Source organism: Emys orbicularis, assembly GCF_028017835.1.
Source record: "Emys orbicularis isolate rEmyOrb1 chromosome 1 unlocalized genomic scaffold, rEmyOrb1.hap1 SUPER_1_unloc_2, whole genome shotgun sequence".
NCBI lineage: Eukaryota > Metazoa > Chordata > Testudines > Emydidae > Emys > Emys orbicularis.
The window spans coordinates 33,597-54,782 of record NW_027045123.1 but is presented as its reverse complement, the minus strand read 5'-3'; the positions used below and the strand labels follow the sequence as shown (position 1 = coordinate 54,782).

General features: G+C 46.4%; 2 protein-coding genes across 2 annotated transcripts; one reads left to right on the top strand and one right to left on the bottom strand.

The window, feature by feature from the left end:
• Nucleotides 1-6,115: 6,115 nt before the first annotated feature.
• Nucleotides 6,116-6,664, bottom strand: LOC135894762 (claw keratin-like). Its single transcript, XM_065422858.1, has one exon. The coding sequence runs from the start codon at nucleotides 6,662-6,664 to the stop codon at nucleotides 6,116-6,118; it is 549 nt and encodes a 182-aa protein (XP_065278930.1).
• Nucleotides 6,665-18,924: 12,260 nt separating this feature from the next.
• Nucleotides 18,925-19,473, top strand: LOC135894763 (claw keratin-like). Its single transcript, XM_065422859.1, has one exon. The coding sequence runs from the start codon at nucleotides 18,925-18,927 to the stop codon at nucleotides 19,471-19,473; it is 549 nt and encodes a 182-aa protein (XP_065278931.1).
• Nucleotides 19,474-21,186: the final 1,713 nt, after the last annotated feature.

The following is a 21,186-nucleotide window of genomic DNA, read 5'->3' as shown; positions in this document are numbered from 1 at the left end:
GTCTCCCCCTTGCTCTCACACAGATTGTGGAGCACACAGTAAGCTGCTATAACAATGGGGATATTGGTTTCGCTGAGATCACAGCGAGTCAGTAAGCTTCTCCATCTCCCCTTGAGACGGCCAAAAGCACACTCCACCACCATTCTGCACTTGCTCAGACGGTAGTTGAACAGTTCTTTTTCAGTGTCCAGGGCGCCAGTATAGGGCTTCATGAGCCAGGGCATTAGCGGGTAGGCTGGGTCCCCGAGGATCACTGTAGGCATCTCCACATCCCTAAGACTTATTTTGTGGTCCGGGAAGTAAATACCTTCCTGCAGCCGTCTAAACAGACCAGAGTTCCTGAACACGCGAGCGTCATGAACCTTGCCCGGCCATCCGACGTTGATGTTTGTAAAACGTCCCCGATGGTCCACCAGTGCTTGCAGCACCATTGAAAAGTAGCCCTTTCTGTTAATGTACTGGCTGGCCTGGTGGTCCGGTCCCAGGATAGGGATGTGAGTCCCATCTATAGCCCCACCGCAGTTTGGGAATCCCATCGCGGTGAAGCCATCTATGATGACCTCCACGTTTCCCAGGGTCACTACCTTTGAGAGCAGTACCTTGACGATTGCCTTGGCTACTTGCATGACAACAACCCCCACGGTAGATTTGCCCACACCAAAGTGGTTCGCGACTGACCGGTAGCTGTCCTGCGTTGCAAGCTTCCAGAGGGCTATGGCCACTCGCTTCTGGACAGTCAGGGCTGCTCGCATCCGGGTGTCCTTGCGCTTCAGGGCAGGGGACAGCAACTCACAAAGTTCGAGGAAAGTCCCCTTCCGCATGCGAAAGTTTCGCAGCCACTGGGATTCATCCCAGACCTGAAGCACTATGCGGTCCCACCAGTCCGTGCTTGTTTCCAGGGCCCAGAATCGCCGTTCCACAATATCCACAAGACCCATTGCCACCGTGATGTCCTGGGCGCTGGGTCTCATGGTTTCTGACAGCTCTGTGCTACTCTCCGACTTCAGGCCCACACGGCGGTGCCGTAGCCTCCTCTCCTGATTTCTCTGCATCTGCCTCAGGGAAAGGTGTATGATAACCTGTGAGGCGTTGAGAACGGCCACAACTGCAGCGATGGTCGCAGCGGGATCCATGCTCGCACTGCTGTGGCGTCCGCGCTGTCACTGATCAGAAAAGTGCGCGAACTGATTTCCCGCCGGCGCTTTCAGGGAGGGAGGGAGGGCGGGAGTGACGGACGGATGACGACAGGTACCCAAAAGCACCCTCGACACATTTTTTTACCCAGAAGGCATTTGGGGCTCGACCCAGAATTCCAATGGGCAGCGGGGACTGCGGGAACTGTGGGATAGCTGCCCACAGTGCACCGCTTCCAATGTCGATGCTTGCCCCGTTAGTGTGGACTCACAAAGTCGAATTACTGTCCTTAGTGTGGACACACACGTTCGACTTTGTAATATCGATTCCACATATTCGATTTAAGTGAAATCGAACTACTCTCGTAGTGTAGACATACCCTAAGTCTTGAAGCCAGATATGTCTTTTGCCCCCACTACTCCCCTTGGAAGGCTGTTCCAGAACTTCACTCCTCTAATGGTTAGAAACCTTCGTCTAATTTCAAGTCTAAACTTCCTAATGTCCAGTTTATATCCATTTGTTCTTGTGTCCACATTGTACTAAGCTTGAATAATTCCTCTCCCTCCCTGATATTTATCCCTCTGATATATTTATAAAGAGCAATCATATCTCCCCTCAGCCTTCTTTTGGTTAGGCTAAACAAGCCAAGCTCTTTGAGTCTCCTTTCATAAGACAAGTTTTCCATTCCTCGGATCATCCTAGTAGCCCTTCTCTGTACCTGTTCCAGTTTGAATTCATCCTTCTTAAACATGGGAGACCAGAACTGCACACAATATTCCAGATGAGGTCTCACCAGTGCCTTGTATAACGGTACTAACACCTCCTTATCTTTACTGGAAATACCTTGCCTGATGCATCCCAAGACCGCATTAGCTTTTTTAACGGCCATATCACATTGGCTTCTCATAGTCATCCTGTGATCAACCAATACTCCGAGGTCCTTATCCTCCTCTGTTACTTCCAACTGATGTGTCCCCAATTTATAACCAAAATTCTTGTTATTAATCCCTAAATGCATGACCTTGCACTTTTCACTATTAAATTTCATCCTATTACTATTACTCCAGTTTACAAGGTCATCCAGATCTTCCTGTATGATATCCCGATCCTTCTCTGTATTGCCAATACCTCCCAGCTTTGTGTCATCCGCAAACTTTATTAGCACATTCCCACTTTTTGTGCCAAGGTCAGTAATAAAAAGATTAAATAAGATTGGTCCCAAAACCGATTCCTGAGGAACTCCACTAGTAACCTCCTTCCAGCCTGACAGTTCACCTTTCAGTATGACCCGTTGTAGTCTCCCCTTTAACCAGTTCCTTATCCACCTTTCAATTTTCATATTGATCCCCATCTTTTCCAATTTAGCTAATAATTCCCCATGTGGAACTGTATCAAATGCCTTACTGAAATCGAGGTAAATTAGATCCACTGCATTTCCTTTGTCTAAAAAATCTGTTACCTTCTCAAAGAAGGAGATCAGGTTGGTTTGTCACGATCTACCTTTTGTAAAACCATGTTGTATTTTGTCCCAATTACCATTGACCTCAATGTCCTTAACTACTTTCTCCTTCAAAATTTTTTCCAAGACCTTGCATACTACAGATGTCAAACTAACAGGCCTATAGTTACTCAGATCACTTTTTTCCCCTTTCTTAAAAATAGGAACTAGGTTAGCAATTCTCCAGTCGTACGGTACAACCCCTGAGTTTACTGATTCATTAAAAATTCTTGCTAATGGGCTTGCAATTTCATGTGCCAGTTCCTTTAATATTCTTGGATGAAGATTATCTGGGCCCCCCGATTTAGTCCCATTAAGATGTTTGAGTTTTGCTTCTACCTCGGATGCGGTAATATCTACCTCCATATCCTCATTCGTCATCCTACCATTATCCCTAAGCTCCTCATTAGCCTCATGAAAGACTGAGGCAAAGTATTTGTTTAGATATTGGGCCATGCTTAGAATATCCTTAACCTCCACTCCATCCTCAGTGTTTAGTGCTCCCACTTCTTCTTTCTTTGTTTTCTTCTTATTTATATGGCTATAGAACCTTTTACTATTGGTTTTAATTCCCTTTGCAAGGTCCAACTCTGCATGGCTTTTGCCTTTCTCACTTTATCCCTACATGTTCTGACCTCAATAAGGTAGCTTTCCTTGCTGATCCCTCCCATCTTCCACTCCTTGTAGGCTTTCTGCTTTTTCTTAATCACCTCTCTGAGATGCTTGCTCATCCAGCGTGGTCTACAATTCCTGCCTATGAATTTTTTCCCCTTTCTTGGGATGCAGGCTTCTGAGAGTTTCTGCAACTTTGACTTGAAGTAATTCCAGGCCTCCTCCGCCTTTAGATCCACAAGTTCTTCAGTCCAATCCACTTCCCTAACTAATTTCCTTAATTCTTTAAAGTTAGCCCTTTTAAAATCAAAACCCTAGTCCCAGACCTACTTTTGTTTATCCTTCCATCTAGTTTAAACTGAATTAGCTCATGAGCACTCTGTGACGAAGTGGGGGATTTTCTTGGTTTTTTCTTGTTTTCGGTGGGGTTTCAATGGTTTGCATGCGGAGGGGGTGGGACTCAGTTTCCTTGGGTGTTACTGGTTTAACGAGGTGAGGGGAGAGGGAGTTTGTTGTTACAGAGGACCGGAGAGGCAACGTGGGACCCCAGCCAATGGCCTGGAGGATGGATACCCCAGCGACCGGTGACCTGAGACCCCGACCTTGAGACCCAGCTCAGGAGTTGCAGCCGGTTTTGGCCAGTGGGAGAACAATGGGCTGCAGAGTGAGGACCCAGTGACCTAACCAGCCGGTTCCAGCCAGAGGACAGAAGCGAGGAGAGGAGGCCCCGTTTTACGACCCTGTTTACCTGGAGAGAAGACAATGGACAGAGGCAGGGCTTGGGGCCGGGGATCTCAGATGCCCAGCTGGGAATCAGGGGGGCTCTGGGCTGGAGAGGGGGGGCAGGCAGAGCCCACCTGGATGCAGGGAGACTGGGATGTGCTGAGCTGAGAGAGGCCAGGCCTGAGGCCCTGAGAGTTTCCTGTGCTGTGTTCAACTCTCAATAAACCCTCCTGTTTTACGCTGGTTGGGAGTCACTCCGGTCTAGAGAACAGGGTTGCATCAACCTCTTCGGGGGGTGGAGGCCCGGGGGCTCCAGAGCGAGTGGACTCCCTGAGGGGGCCCACGGCGAGAAACAGACGTGCTAAGGCTCAGAGAGGTGCGGCTCCAGGAGGTGGAGGGGCCTGACCCCAAGAGAGAGTGGATCCCCGAGAAGGGCTGTTGCACTGAAAGGGACACCCCCCCACGGACCGCACGGGGCCAAGAGTGGGCACGATCTGTGAGTCCGTGACACATTCGAACCAAGGTTGTCCCCTACAACCATTTCTTCTATGAGGTCCTCACTACTCACCAAAACCAAATCTAAAATGGCATCCCCTCTTGTTGGTTCAGCAACTACTTGGTGAAGGAATCCATCAGCTATCGCATCCAGGAAAATCTGAGCCCTATTATTATTACTAGCACTTGTCCTCCAGTCTATATCTGGGAAGTTAAAGTCTCCCATGATCACACAATTCCCATTAGTGTTTACTTCATTAAAAACATTAAAGAGGTCTCCATCCATATCCAAATCGGATCCCGGCGGTCTGTAGCACACCCCAAGCAGTATCTAAGGGGAGGCTCTAGTAGCTTTCTTTCCCAATGTGATTTTTGCCCAGACAGACTCTGTCTTATCCATTCCATCACTTCTTATTTCTTTACAGTCTACCTCATCATTCATATACAATGCTATTCCACCACCTTTGCCTTTATTTCTGTCTTTCCTAAACAGCACATAGCCTTCAATACCAGTACTCCAGTCATGAGTACTATTCCACCATGTTTCTGTTATCCCTACAATATCCATATAGGGTAACATGGGAAACATTGGGCATGTTTGCAGAGGTGGTGATGAAATGCAGCTCTCTCATTATTTCACACGGAGTTCGGTGTACTCAACGCTTCTCAAAGCCAGGCCTGTGCGATCAGACATGAATCTGTATCTTGCTGTTCATTTCCTGCTGTTCCCATGCATATGCCTGCTCAATTTAGCATGGCCCACAGGTTCCATTAAGGCACCGATAACCCCATCAGAATCCCCCCTAACCCTATTTTCTCCCACAACCATATGGCCCCTTTAACCACAGATACCCTCCTGCCCATATACAATTTTTAAAAATGGACAAAGAAACAAAGATAACCAGAAGACTGATATTATGATGCAGCAGAGTTTTTAATGCAAAGGAAATTGGCAGTACACAGTTACAGGAAGAAATACTACAGAGCGGAAAAAATGTATTTCCAGTGTTTCAAGAAGGGCTCCGACCGATCACCTGCGTCAATGGGATGTATTTCACACAAGATGTTCTTTGTGCTTTGTTGCAGCTCCAGAGGTTGACAAACAAGTCCCCTTTTGAAATCATTTTATGTTCTTTTTTTTTTTTACCCCAGTCAGGTGTGAAATGAGACAAAGGAATATAGAAGCAGAGACTACGCAACTTCTCCATTAGACATGTGAAGTAGCCAAGGTTAAAGTGAGTTGCTAAAGGTACGTATTGATAGAAAGGATAGCACATGTAGGGCCTAATTCTCCTTGAGAGGGACTTAGAGGGATAATGAACGTAAATGATGCCTATCTTAAGGCCTCTGTTTCCTTCACACTACAGGGTCAGTGTAAACAGCCTGTGTGTAATTCAGAATGAGTCCACAAGAGAAAAAGAGAATCAGCACTTGGTTGGCAAAGCCTTGGCAGAAAGAGTCATAAAGCGTAACATTAAAAATGCAGCATGGCTATCAGCCCAAGGTGCTGAGCACACACAGCTCCCACCGAGTTCAACTGGAGCCATGTTTGCACAGCACTTCTGAAAGCCATGCCCAAAAGATTAGGGGTGAATCTGTATCTTGCTGTTCATTTCCTCGTTCTTCCTTCTTCCATGAATATTCCTGGTGGGTTTAACATGGCCCACTGCTTCCACTGAGGTACCTATGGCAAGATACCCCAGAACCACTAAATCCCCCATAACCATAAAGGCCCGGGTAACCGCAGTGTCCCCCATTTCCCCATAATCCCCCATAACCATAAAGGCCCGGGTAACCACAGTGTCCCCCATTTCCCCATAATCCCCCATAACCATAAAGGCCTGGGTAACCACAGTATCCCCCATTGCCCAATAATCCCCCATAACCATAACGGCCACCGTAACCACCTAATCTCCCTAAACCATACAATCCTCCGTAATGGCCTCCATAGCCGTACAATCCCCCCAAACCATAGGAGCCTCCGAAACCGGCTCCGACCACAGGTGCTCCTACAGCTGCCACATCGCTCTGTTGAGGGAAATTGCTGAGAATTGGTCCAGGGAGGGTCACGACAACCGGTGAGGGTCTGATCACCACTTCGGAGTCAGGGCACTGCCTAACGCACGGCTCGTTGGAGCTGCCAGTGACTGGACTGGGTCGGGCCACCCCACATTCTGGATAGCACAGGCTGGAGAAAGTCATCTTTCTGGGATGGAGGTAAACCTGAAACACACAACAGGGACTACGGATAAAAGAAGGTACAAGGATTGGTGGAAGAAAGGCTTGAAAGCTCGGTTACAATTGTATTGAGGTCTGCATGGGGCCCAAAAGAGAGAGAAGAAGTGGACTTAGTCTTTTTTTGTGTGGTCATGCAGTTGTCACTATTTTCTCTTTCTACACTTCTTCTCCGCTCGCAGTAAACTTCCCTCCCAACCGGCCCCTTGATCTCCTCTCAATGACTTTGTCATTTGGGCCAAAAGAAACCTGATGAGGTTCAACAAGGACAAGTGCAGAGTCCTGCACTTAGGACGGAAGAATCCCATTCACTGTTACAGACTAGGGACCGAGTGGCTAGGCAGCAGTTCTGCAGAAAAGGACCTAGGGGTTACCTTGGACGAGAAGCTGGATATGAGTCAACAGTGTGCCCTTGTTGCCAAGAAGGCTAATGGCATTTTGGGCTGTATAAGTAGGGGCATTGCCAGCAGATCGAGGGACATGATCATTCCCCTCTATTCGACATTGGTGAGGCCTCACCTGGAGTACTGTGTCCAGTTTTGGGCCCCACACTATAAGAAGGATGTGGAAAAATTGGAACGAGTCCAGTGGAGGGCAACAAAAATGATTAGGAGGCTGGAGCCCATGAGTTATGACGAGAGGCTGAGGGAACTGGGATTGTTTAGTCTGCAGAAGAGAAGAATGCAGGGCAATTTGATAGCTGCTTTCAACTACCTGAAAGGGGGTTCCAAAGAGGAAGGATCTAGACTGTTCTCAGTGGTAGCAGAAGACAGAACAAGGAGTAACGGTCTCAAGTTGCAGTGGGGGAGGTTTAGGTTGGATATTAGGAAAAACTTTTTCACTAGGAGGGTGGTGAAGCACTGGAATGCGTTACCTAGGGAGCTGGTGGAATCTCCTTCCTTAGAGGTTTTTAAGGTCAGGCTTGACAAAGCCCTGGCTGGGATGATTTAGTTGGGATTAGGTCCTGCTTTGAGCAGGGGGTTGGACTAGATGACCTCCTGAGGTCCCTTCCAACCCTGATATTCTATGATTCTTTGATTCTATGAAAACACCGACTAGAATAAGAGTAACTATTTCCGTGATGGACACTTGGGATTCTGGGACCATTTTAGACATTTCTCAAAGAGAATATGGCTGGGATCATGGTAATCACTTCCTTTCATTTGAGGATTTAACCTCTTCATGCAAACGAGTTGAGTCTGCTACCACACTGTGACTCTTTGGTTTTCCAAACCTTGGGAGTCACCAAAACTTGCTGATGAATAAACAGAAACTTTGCTTTTCTCCTAACAAATCACTAAAGACAAACTCCTCAGCTGGGAAAAAATGGGTTCAGGTCCACTGACTTCCATGGAGCAACATGAAATGACACCATCTGAGGAGAAGCACCTTCAATGGGTATTTCTGCTCAGGAGAACATAGGAATTGCTTGACTGGAGCTCAGCGCTTCTCAGCTTCATCCATTCTCGTGCCTCCAATAGTGAGGAGTAACAGCTACTTTAGAATAAAATAGATGAGCACTGAATTGGCTCTTTCTGGACTAACCTGGGAAAGTTTCTTCCTAATCCAGATAAGTGAAAAGTTGCTAAGAGAGTTTTAAAGTTTAAATGCCCTAATTCTTACTCTAGTTAATGGGAAATACGTTTCACAATTGCAGATGTTGTTCTTAAAATCCCTCCTTTAGCTTCAAATCATAAATCCACAAGCTCCTGTAACTGAATAATGACACATGATAGATACAAATAAATAAATAAAATAAAAATAATTTTATAACTATTAAATAATATATATTATAGATATTATATATATAAAATAAATATAATTAATAAATAAGTAAAAATCACAGCAAGTACATGCAAGATTCCACCTTAAATGAAAAGAGGCCCGACTGTGAAATCTCTGGGGTTAGAAAGAGAGGGAGTTGAATTGGACTTACCGAGTTCACTAAGGAGATGAAGTCCGGAGAAGGGTTTAGAAGAGTGCTGAGTCGAGAGCACTTTTATACAGTTCCTAGGACAGCCTGGAGGATCTGCGACGCTGTTTGTGGAGGAGGTCCTAATTAGTTGCCAAACAAACTTGATTGCCTTGCTAAATCCTTCTTTGGATGGAGCTGTTTTCCTCACTGTTGGTGATTACTGGGCTAATCTCAGCCTCAGAGGGCGTGACATGCACGTTGCACTTTTCAGGTGTCTTTCATCTTTAAATTGTACAGGCCAACTGCATTTCTTTTGTCATTTTGCTGATTTTATAAGTTCTGCAATCAGAATGAATATCAAGGTGATCCTGAGCAGTATGAGTAGCACAAGTGGGTGTCATATAAGGAATCCAGTTTGGTCCTTTCAATTCATGCTGGTCGTGATTAGGGGCATGAGGCAGTTCATTCTAAACATGGTAGGAAGCAGGGAACCATTTTCCTCCTTCTAACCACCTACATTCCCAGCAGGTCAGATCCAATTCCCTTTGAAATCAATGGGAATCATTCATTGCCTCCAGTATGTTTCCTGTCAAGACTTTAAGACTGAAATTCACCCTTTGGCAGGGGGATAGTATAATGCCTGTGAACAATGTTAGTCCCATTTTAAACTTTCAAACTCGGTCTTAGCTGGGACTTAAGTGGAGCATGGGCCTTTGTGATGGCCGTCTGCCCAGGGGTGAATCTTACCTATGGTGAGTAAAACATTGGACCTCCACTTGGGTTACCAATGCTATTTCAAAGGGCTTCCTAAAGCAGATTTGCTCATGGGTCAAGGGATGGGAAGGCAGAGAGAGAATAGAAGCAGTGCTCTTTTACAGAAAGATTTTGAGTTAAGTCTTGGAACCTCTGCTCTACCAGAAACCCTCTCTCCATCCATGAGCAGCCAAGAAACTGAAGTCTTGTTAGACAATGCAGCTGAGTGAACCCACTAGAAAACCCAGGAGAGATTAAAATGACACATTCTTGGTGATGGAGGAGATGGCTGTGGGATGAGATTTGACATAACGTCTGAGCAGCCATAGGGCATGTTGCAGAAAACATTCCTGCCTAAACCAGAATGTTGTGTAACATGTGAAAACTATCCCCAAGGGAGGGTTACCTATCCAGGGAAGAGGGCAGAAGGGTCTTGCTTTGATTTTAAGGTCCTCCGCCTCTTTGAAGGTGAAGCAACCAAGCTGATTTACACCAAGAGAGCACCTTCATTTTCCAATAAAAAAATCCGTCAAAAATCCAATGAGCCCCCAAAACCGGCTCTGACCACAGGGGCTCCTATGGTCCCACTTGGCGCTGAGGAGGGAAATTGTGGAGAAATGGTCCTGGGAGGGTCACAAGAACCGGTGAGGGTCTGATCACCACTTCAGAGTTAGGGCACTGCTTACCGGTCAGCTCCTTGAAGCTGCTAGCAACTGGACTGGGCCATTCAACCCTGCACGGTTTTTAAGAAATACCAAATTCAAACCTACATATGAATGAAAAAGAAATAGCCCCAAATTGTGTAGCTATAAATCATGACCTGATTGTTGAAAGTGACTGTATGACTCAGTGCAGAGGCATTTAATCGCCACAACAATGTATTGACTACAAACTTTTGCATGTGTCAAACACCAGCGAGTGTTTTTGAGGGGCTTTGAAATCTTGAGTTCTAAGCCAACACCTCCCCTGCCTATGCAACCCGCCACCCGTGCTCAATGCCAACGTATAGGGAAACCAATGGGAAACATCAGGTACTGCATCTCCACCCATGAGCAGCCAAGAGAACTGTGTCTTGTGAGAGACTTCAGCTAATGAAGAAAAGGAAGAAGCACAACGCTGACAGTTAAGGATACCTTCTTGAACCATCAGAGAGCTGTGGGATGAGACTGGATTCATTGGAAGTTTGACCAACCTAGTGCATTCTGCAAGACCCGTCTCCCACACAACGCTTTTCAGCCACAATTAGAATGAATTTTAAAGTGGAAAATACACCCCCACCAGGATTTCTTCTAACCCGAGCAGTGTTAAATGCTTCCCTCAGTTGTAAGCACAGAACATCATTGAAGTCTGTGGAGCTCCACTGATGTCCTGTGGCTCAGTATCTGCCTCTTGAGCTTTGTAAAGGAATGTTTACTAAAGAATGGGAAATGCAAAGGAGATTTGCACGAGCGGAGGAGATGGGGGTTTGTGGTTTGTTTTGATTAAAAAATCCCAGTTTTGTTTGTTCATCACCAAGTTCTGGTGACTCGCTAAGGATTACAAACCAAAGCACCGCCTTGTCATGCTGGACTGAACTCGTGTGTCTGTCAGTAGATGTCAGGGGAATGTTGGCCCCTTACTAAAACTTAGTGGGTTTTATTCATGGCCCTCTCCCAGTACTAAAAGAAAGGGGAAGGGCCAATGGGGAATCAGGATCCTAAAACTGACCGTCCCCAGGGGCAATGGGGCGAGGCCAACCCTGCAGGTCAGCCCGATTGACAGCACAGCAAGCTAATCAGGGAGTCAGGAGTCCGGGGTCCCATTTCGCTGTGTGAGCTGCAGCTGCCTGAGCCAGCGCGGGGCCGAGCTAAGGCGAGAGCAGCAGCCAGAGCTGAGCTGAGCTGGAGGCAGAGCCGCAGCCGTGCTGAGGCAGAGTGGAGCTGGAGCTGGAGCTGGGGCTGGAGCCGCCCAGAGCCGGGTGCGGTGAGCAGCTGGGGAGAGTGGGGGGGACCCTGGGCAGAGGGTCCAGCACAGGGAGACGCCACCAGCCAAGACGGGGATCAGAACCCTGACGGGGGCCTGACGCTGGGAAGAAGGGTCCTGCCACCTAGAGCCTGAGGGCATGTGGGAACCGCCAGAGCAAGTGTCCGACCCACAGCGTCCCTGCAGCACAGCCAGGGTCTGACCAGAGTGAAATAAGTAATTAAAAATGGTGGCAGACAGACTTGATTGTCAAACTCTACAACTGCAATAAAGAAGTAAGAGAACTGTGTGAGAAATACACCACTTTGGAGCTGGGGATAGGACATAGTCCTTCATGAAACCATGGAAATGTAGCCTTGCTTCTCTGCTTCTTTTTCCTTATTCTTTTTATTTTATTATTCTGCAATTTTTGACTCCACTTTATTTCAAATTCAAATATATACTACCTCATACTCTTGGTCTTCTGGTTTAATTGCTCTTCCATTCATTATCTCTTCATATCACCAACAGCTTCCATATCTCTTGGCCAAAAGTGTCCTCCAGTTTTGGATACCCCAATGTGGTGCACAAGTCAGGAAAGCTTGTGGCCTATTATCAAGAAATGTTGAGCACGAACAGCTCCGGTTTGCTTCAGTGGGAGTGTAACAAGGTGCAGCTTCTGCCCCCACAAACCAGCTAGAAACCTCTGAACAAACAAAACTGTTTTTTTTAATCAACACAAACCACAAACCCCCACCTCCTCCCCTCGTGCAAATCTGCGGTGTTCCACTGACCTCAATGGAGCTATATGAACTTAGACCAGACGAGGATCTGCACCTAGAATTACTGCTTCCTATGAGAAGGTAGCAGCTGCCATGCTGCAGGAGACGAGTGGCCCATCTAATGCAGTATCCTGTCTCAATGAGTGAGAGTCACCAGCTGCTTCACAGGAAACCAGAACAACAATGAATTAGTCCTTTATAGGGGAAACTTGGGGAGTTTCTTCATGAATCCTAATTAAAAATTGGGGGTGAGATTTTTCAGAGCTCCCTACGGGATATGAATGCTCAAGTTCCAACTAAAATGAATAGGCTCTAATGTCCCTAATGCATGTCTCGCTCTGAAAATCCAGGGATTAACTTCTAAACAATGAAGAAACCAAGGCCTGGACCTCGATACGAGAAAAAAATTGAAAAAACCCCCAAACCCTTTCCACTCTTGAGAATCACAGAGTGTCTGTGCAATATTCAGTCCTAGATTAGTGCAGTTCAGGAGCAGTGATGAGCATGGGGATGAGTAATCACTATGACTGGTTTCATTGCTGACTCTGCCACTTGCTCCCTGTGTAACCTTCACCTCAATGTGCTTGTTCACCTCCACATAAACCAGATCTCATAGTGATATTATGCTCCATGATCAGAGGCTTCCTCAAATCAAAGGACTTCAAAGCACTGCAGCCTCACTAAAGTTGTGTGTGTGCACAGGGTTCTATTATTTTAATATCAGAATTTTTTTGTGGGATTAGCTGCTCCCAAATTATGGATTAGGATTTAAGGGTTCTCACAACAATTTTTTCGGTGGCCTTCACCGAGACCCTGTCCTGGGGATGGTGGACTGGGAACTCACCCGGTGCCTGCAGAGTCCCAGGCTCCCCGTGTCCCATCCAGGTGGGAGCAGGGAAGCGGCCCAACAACCAAATGATGCAGCCACGTCCACTGACAAGAGCTGCTCACGTGCTGTGGACACTGGCCCCACATGTCTCCAGAGGTGCTGCCCGGAGCCCCCGACGAGGCTGTGAGGTGCAGGACCCCGACCCCTGCTGGCAATTCCACTACAAACACCAATGCGGCGCATCTTTCATAACAGCTACTCAGTAGCAACAGGTGGGCGCTGCCAGAAGGGGCTGCTGCTTTGCACCCCCAAAATCCCGCCCATTCATTTGAGGCTGACGTAGTTGCAAAAAAATCCACTGGTGGCCTCCTTTGAGAAACGCTGGATTAAACAAATCCATGTTAAGGTTTCTGAGGTTATGCCAATAGTCAGTGGATGATTCCCAGCCTCCGAATTTGGGGCTGTTTGATTTTCATTCAGTAAAGCTTTGCATTTCCCTTTCTTAGTAAACATTCCTTTACAAAGCTCAAGAGGCAGATACTGAGCCACGGGAAATCAGTACAGCTCCACAGACTTCAATGACGTTCTGTGTTTACAACTGAGGGAAGCATTTAATGCTGCTCGGGTTAGAAGAAATCCTGTGGGGGTGTATTTTCCACTTTAAAATTCATTCTAATTGTGGCTGAAAAGCTTTGTGTGGGAGACGGGTCTTGCAGAATGCACTAGGTTGGTCAAACTTCCAATGAATCCAGTCTCATCCCACAGCTCTCTGATGGTTGAAGAAGGTATCCTTAACTGTCAGCGTTGTGCTTCTTCCTTTTCTTCATTAGCTGAAGTTTCTCACAAGACACAGTTCTCTTGGCTGCTCGTGAGTGGAGATGCAGTACCTGATGTTTCCATTGGTTTCCCTATACGTTGGCTTTGAGCACGGGTGGCGGGTTGCATAGGCAGGGGGAGGTTTTCCCTCCCCAAACAGACAAAGGTGACCCCGCCCCCTTCCGCGACACTCCCTACGTACAGTTGCTGCTCCAGTCCTCCCAGCTCCAACTCCAGCCCTCCAGTGCTCTGGGACTGGGACCGGTCCCCACCCACCTTCCTGCACTCCGGGGCTGGGGAGGCTGGGGCTGCTCGCCACCCACCCTTCCGCACTCTGGAGCTGGGGCCACTCGCCGTCCGGCCTCCCGCACTCCGTGGCTGGGACAGTGCGCTGCCCACCTTTCCCTCCCTTGGCTGGGGAGGCAGAGGCCACGCACCTCCGCCCTCCCGGCACTCCTTTGGGTCTGGGGGGCTAGCCGCGGAACTGGGTCGGTGGCCTCAGTGGTGGGCAGAAGTGGAGGGCCCTTGGTGGAAGGGGCGGGGCAAGGGGCAGCCTCTCCCAGTCGGAGGTTCACGCATCACCCATGGCTCTGAGCACCAGGGGGTTGAGATGCCGAGTATGGATAGAGAGAGGAAATCCCAATAGAGGGATGCACTCCCAATAAGGTTTCTCTAACCCGGGCTAGCTAAAGTGCATTCCTTCAATTGGAAGTTCATGGAACTGTTCCCTTTTACACTGGTTCAGTATCTACCCTTACACTTCCAAATATATATAATAGGGAGATGAAAGGTATATGGAATGAAAATCAAAGAGCCCCAATTTCAAAGGCTAGGAATCACAAACTGAGCACTGGAATGACATCTGTGACCTTGACATGCATTTTTAAAGTAAATCTAATCTTCCGTGTTGGAACATCTAATCCCACTAATAAGTTATTACTACTTTAGTAATTCATCTCTTGGGCTGCATAACACTTGATGAATGTTTGTGAAGTGCTTTGAAATGCTTAGATCGGAAGAAGCCTCAGACAATCCACCCTGAAAGTTACAATTATATCTGTTTGCCACAGAGGTAAATGGAGGGACATTCAGGTGAAGGTCAGACAGGGAGCTATTGGCAGAGTCAGAAATATACCCCAATTTAATATTTAAAAAGCTACTGCAACCTTGGAAAATTGACAGACTTGTAATTCCTTTGGAGAACTATTATCCTCAAGTATAAAAAAGCCACAGTTCATGTAGGTCACAAAATTAGCCAGATTTTTATTCTTGAAGCTGAGATCCAAGGATGCAAAAAATTTTTAACCAGACTTGTTACTAACCTTGTCTTGTAACACAGTGTAACACGGATCAACCTAGACCTCAGCCTGTGGTCAGAAGTATTGGGATGTATTTCTGTTTCTGCAACTGACCCCCATATGACCGTCACCTCAACATGCCTCTTTTTTTAGGCCTATCAAACGTAAAGAGTAAGGATGTTAAGGCTGGAAGTTCTTCGGTGTCCTTAGACCTCAAGATCTCAAAGCGCCTCAAAAACACTCGCTGGTGTTTGACACATGCAAAAGGTTGTAGTCAATACATTGTTGTGACGATTAGACGCCTCTGCACTGAGAAGTACAGTCACTTTAAACAAAATGGAGGCCAAGGTCTCTCGTGTCATTCCCTTCATCGGGTCATGATTTAAGGCAACACAATTTGGGGCTATTTCATTTTCATTCATATGTAGTTCTGAATTTGGTATTTCCTAAAAACCTTGCAGGGTAGAATGGCCCAGTCCAGTTGCTAGCAGCTTCAAGGAGCTGACCGGTAAGCAGTGCCCTAGCTCTGAAGTGGTGATCAGACCCTCACCTGTTCTTGTGACCCTCCCAGGACCATTTCTCCACAATTTCCCTCCTCAGAGCCATGTGGGACCATAGGAGCCCCTGTGGTCAGAGCCGATTTTGGGGGTTTATTAAATTTTTGACGGATTTTTTTATTGGAAAATGAAGGTGCTCTCTTGGTGTAAATCAGCTTGGTTGCTTCACCTTCAAATAGGTGGAGGACCTTAAAATCAAAGCAAGACCCTTCTGCCCTCTTCCCTGGATAGGTAAATCACTTTTGGGGATATTTTTCACATGTTACACAACATTCTGGTTCAGGCAGGAATGCTTTCTGCAACATGCCCTATGGCTGGTCAGACGTTATGTCAAATCTCATCCCACAGCCAATTCCCCATCACCAAGAATGTGTCATTTTAATCTCTCCTGGGTTTTCTAGTGGGTTCACTCAGCTGCATTGTCTTACAAGACTTCAGTTTCTTGGCTGCTCATGGATGGAGAGAGGGTTTCTGGTAGAGCAGAGGTTCCAAGACTTAACTCAAAATCTTTCTGTAAAAGAGCACTGCTTCCTTTCTCTCTCTGCCTTCCCATCCCTTGACCCATGAGCAAATCTGCTTTAGGAAGCCCTTTGAGACAGCATTGGTAGCCCAAGTGGAGGTCCAATGTTTTACTCACCATAGGTAAGATTCACCCCTGGGCAGACGGCCATCACAAAGGCCCATGCGCCACTTAAGTCCCTGCTAAGACCGAGTTTGAAAGTTTAAAATGGGACTAACATTGTTCACAGGCATTATACTATCCCCCTGCCAAAGGGTGAATTTCAGTTGTAAAGTCTTGATAGGAAACATACTGGAGGCAATGAATGATTCCCATTGATTTCAAAGGGAATTGGATCTGACCTGCTGGGAATGTAGGTGGTTAGAAGGAGGAAAATGGTTCCCTGCTTCCTACCATTTTTAGAATGAACTGCCTCATGCCCCTAATCACGACCAGCATGAATTGAAAGGACCAAACTGGATTCCTTAAATGACACCCACTTGTGCTACTCATACTGCTCAGGATCACCTTGACATTCATTCTCATTGCAGAACTTATAAAATCAGCAAAATGACAAAAGAAATGCAGTTGGCCTGTACAATTTAAAGATGAAAGACACCTGAAGAGTGCAACGTGCATGTCACACCCTCTGAGGCTGAGATTAGCCCAGTAATCACCAACAGTGAGGAAAACAGCTCCATCCAAAGAAGGATTTAGCAAGGCAATCAAGTTTGTTTGGCAACTAATTAGGACCTCCTCCACAAACAGCGTCGCAGATCCTCCAGGCTGTCCTAGGAACTGTATAAAAGTGCTCTCGACTCAGCACTCTTCTAAACCCTTCTCCGGACTTCATCTCCTTAGTGAACTCGGTAAGTCCAATTCAACTCCATCTCTTTCTAACCCCAGAGATTTCACAGTCGGGCCTCTTTTCATTTAAGGTGGAATCTTGCATGTACTTGCTGTGATTTTTACTTATTTATTAATTATATTTATTTTATATATATAATATCTATAATATATATTATTTAATAGTTATAAAATTATTTTTATTTTATTTATTCATTTGTATCTATCGTGTGTCATTATTCAGTTAGAGGAGCTTGTGGATTTATGATTTGAAGCTAAAGGAGGGATTTTAAGAACAACATCTGCAATTGTGAAACGTATTTCCCATTAACTAGAGTAAGAATTAGAGCGTTTAAACTTTAAAACTCTCTTAGCAACTTTTCACTTATCTGGATTAGGAAGAAACTTTCCCAGGTTAGTCCAGTAAGAGCCATTCAGTGCTCATCTATTTTATTCTGTAGCAGCTGTTACTCCTCACTATTGGAGACACGAGAATGGATGAAGCTGAGAAGCGCTGTGCTCCACTCAAGCAATTCCTATGTTCTCCTGAGCAGAAATACCCATTGAAGGTGCTTCTCCTCAGATGGTGTCATTTCATGTTGCTCCATGGAAGTCAGTGGACCTGAACCCATTTTTTCCCAGCTGAGGAGTTTGTCTTTAGTGATTTGTTAGGAGAAAAGCAAAGTTTCTGTTTATTCATCAGCAAGTTTTGGTGACTCCCAAGGTTTGGAAAACCAAAGAGTCACAGTGTGGTAGCAGACTCAACTCGTTTGCATGAAGAGGTTAAATCCTCAAATGAAAGGAAGTGATTACCATGATCCCAGCCATATTCTCTTTGAGAAATGTCTAAAATGGTCCCAGAATCCCAAGTGTCCATCACGGAAATAGTTACTCTTATTCTAGTCGGTGTTTTCATAGAATCAAAGGATCATAGAATATCAGGGTTGGAAGGGACCTCAGGAGGTCATCTAGTCCAACCCCCTGCTCAAAGCAGGACCAATTCCCAACTAAATCATCCCAGCCAGGGCTTTGTCAAGCCTGACCTTAAAAACCTCTAAGGAAGGAGATTCCACCAGCTCCCTAGGTAACGCATTCCAGTGCTTCACCACCCTCCTAGTGAAAAAGTTTTTCCTAATATCCAACCTAAACCTCCCCCACTGCAACTTGAGACCGTTACTCCTTGTTCTGTCTTCTGCTACCACTGAGAACAGTCTAGATCCTTCCTCTTTGGAACCCCCTTTCAGGTAGTTGAAAGCAGCTATCAAATTGCCCCGCATTCTTCTCTTCTGCAGACTAAACAATCCCAGTTCCCTCAGCCTCTCGTCATAACTCATGTGCTCCAGCCTCCTAATCATTTTTGTTGCCCTCCACTGGACTCGTTCCAATTTTTCCACATCCTTCTTATAGTGTGGGGCCCAAAACTGGACACAGTACTCCAGGTGAGGCCTCACCAATGTCGAATAGAGGGGAATGATCATGTCCCTCGATCTGCTGGCAATGCCCCTACTTATACAGCCCAAAATGCCATTAGCCTTCTTGGCAACAAGGGCACACTGTTGACTCATATCCAGCTTCTCGTCCAAGGTAACCCCTAGGTCCTTTTCTGCAGAACTGCTGCCTAGCCACTCGGTCCCTAGTCTGTAACAGTGAATGGGATTCTTCCGTCCTAAGTGCAGGACTCTGCACTTGTCCTTGTTGAACCTCATCAGGTTTCTTTTGGCCCAAATGACAAAGTCATTGAGAGGGGATCAAGGGGCCGGTTGGGAGGGAAGTTTACTGCGAGCGGAGAAGAAGTGTATAAAGAGAAAATAGTGACAACTGCATGACCACACAAAAAAAGACTAAGTCCACTTCTTCTCTCTCTTTTGGGCCCCATGCAGACCTCAATACAATTGTAACCGAGCTTTGAAGCCTTTCTTCCACCAATCCTTGTACCTTCTTTTATCCGTAGTCCCTGTTGTGTGTTTCAGGTTTACCTCCATCCCAGAAAGATGACTTTCTCCAGCCTGTGCTATCCAGAATGTGGGGTGGCCCGACCCAGTCCAGTCACTGGCAGCTCCAACGAGCCGTGCGTTAGGCAGTGCCCTGACTCCGAAGTGGTGATCAGACCCTCACCGGTTGTCGTGACCCTCCCTGGACCAATTCTCAGCAATTTCCCTCAACAGAGCGATGTGGCAGCTGTAGGAGCACCTGTGGTCAGAGCCGGTTTCGGAGGCTCCTATGGTTTGGGGGGATTGTACGGCTATGGAGGCCATTACGGAGGATTGTATGGTTTAGGGAGATTAGGTGGTTACGGTGGCCGTTATGGTTATAGGGGATTATTGGGCAATGGGGGATACTGTGGTTACCCAGGCCTTTATGGTTATGGGGGATTATGGGGAAATGGGGGACACTGCGGTTACCCGGGCCTTTATGGTTATGGGGGATTATGGGGAAATGGGGGACACTGCGGTTACCCGGGCCTTTATGGTTATGGGGGATTTAGTGGTTCTGGGGTATCTTGCCATAGGTACCTCAGTGGAAGCAGTGGGCCATGTTAAACCCACCAGGAATATTCATGGAAGAATGAAGAACGAGGAAATGAACAGCAAGATACAGATTCACCCCTAATCTTTTGGGCATGGCTTTCAGAAGTGCTGTGCAAACATGGCTCCAGTTGAACTCGGTGGGAGCTGTGTGTGCTCAGCACCTTGGGCTGATAGCCATGCTGCATTTCTAATGTTACGCTTTATGACTCTTTCTGCCAATGCTTTCCCAACCAAGTGCTGATTCTCTTTTTCTCTTGTGGACTCATTCTGAACTACACACAGGCTGTTTACACTGACCCTGTAGTGTGAAGGAAACAGAGGCCTTAAGATAGGCATCATTTACGTTCATTATCCCTCTAAGTCCCTCTCAAGGAGAATAGGCCCTACATGTGCTATCCTTTCTATCAATACGTACCTTTAGCAACTCACTTTAACCTTTGCTACTTCACATGTCTAATGGAGAAGTTGCGTAGTCTCTGCTTCTATATTCCTTTGTCTCATTTCACACCTGACTGGGGTAAAAAAAAAAAAGAACTTAAAATGGTTTCAAAAGGGGACTTGTTTGTCAACCTCTGGAGCTGCAACAAAGCAGAAAGAACATCTTGTGTGAAATACATCCCATTGACGCAGGTGATCGGTCGGAGCCCTTCTTGAAACACTGGAAATACATTTTTTCCGCTCTGTAGAATTTCTTCCTGTAACTGTGTACTGCCAATTTCATTTGCATTAAAAACTCTGCTGCATCATAATATCAGTCTTCTGGTTATCTTTGTTTCTTTGTCCATTTTTAAAAATTGTATATGGGCAGGAGGGTATCTGTGGTTAAAGGGGCCATATGGTTGTGGGAGAAAATAGGGTTAGGGGGGATTCTGATGGGGTTATCGGTGCCTTAATGGAACCTGTGGGCCATGCTAAATTGAGCAGGCATATGCATGGGAACAGCAGGAAATGAACAGCAAGATACAGATTCATGTCTGATCGCACAGGCCTGGCTTTGAGAAGCGTTGAGTACACCGAACTCCGTGTGAAATAATGAGAGAGCTGCATTTCATCACCACCTCTGCAAACATGCCCAATGTTTCCCATGTTACCCTATATGGATATTGTAGGGATAACAGAAACATGGTGGAATAGTACTCATGACTGGAGTACTGGTATTGAAGGCTATGTGCTGTTTAGGAAAGACAGAAATAAAGGCAAAGGTGGTGGAATAGCATTGTATATGAATGATGAGGTAGACTGTAAAGAAATAAGAAGTGATGGAATGGATAAGACAGAGTCTGTCTGGGCAAAAATCACATTGGGAAAGAAAGCTACTAGAGCCTCCCCTGAGATACTGCTTGGGGTGTGCTACAGACCGCCGGGATCCGATTTGGATATGGATGGAGACCTCTTTAATGTTTTTAATGAAGTAAACACTAATGGGAATTGTGTGATCATGGGAGACTTGAACTTCCCAGATATAGACTGGAGGACAAGTGCTAGTAATAATAATAGGGCTCAGATTTTCCTGGATGCGATAGCTGATGGATTCCTTCACCAAGTAGTTGCTGAACCAACAAGAGGGGATGCCATTTTAGATTTGGTTTTGGTGAGTAGTGAGGACCTCATAGAAGAAATGGTTGTAGGGGACAACCTTGGTTCGAATGTGTCACGGACTCACAGATCGTGCCCACTCTTGGCCCCGTGCGGTCCGTGGGGGGGTGTCCCTTTCAGTGCAACAGC

Coding starts and splice junctions, on each gene's coding strand:
- LOC135894762 (XM_065422858.1), bottom strand. CDS start 6,664: ATGACTTTCTCCAGCCTGTGCTATCCAGAATGTGGGGTGGCCCGACCC.
- LOC135894763 (XM_065422859.1), top strand. CDS start 18,925: ATGACTTTCTCCAGCCTGTGCTATCCAGAATGTGGGGTGGCCCGACCC.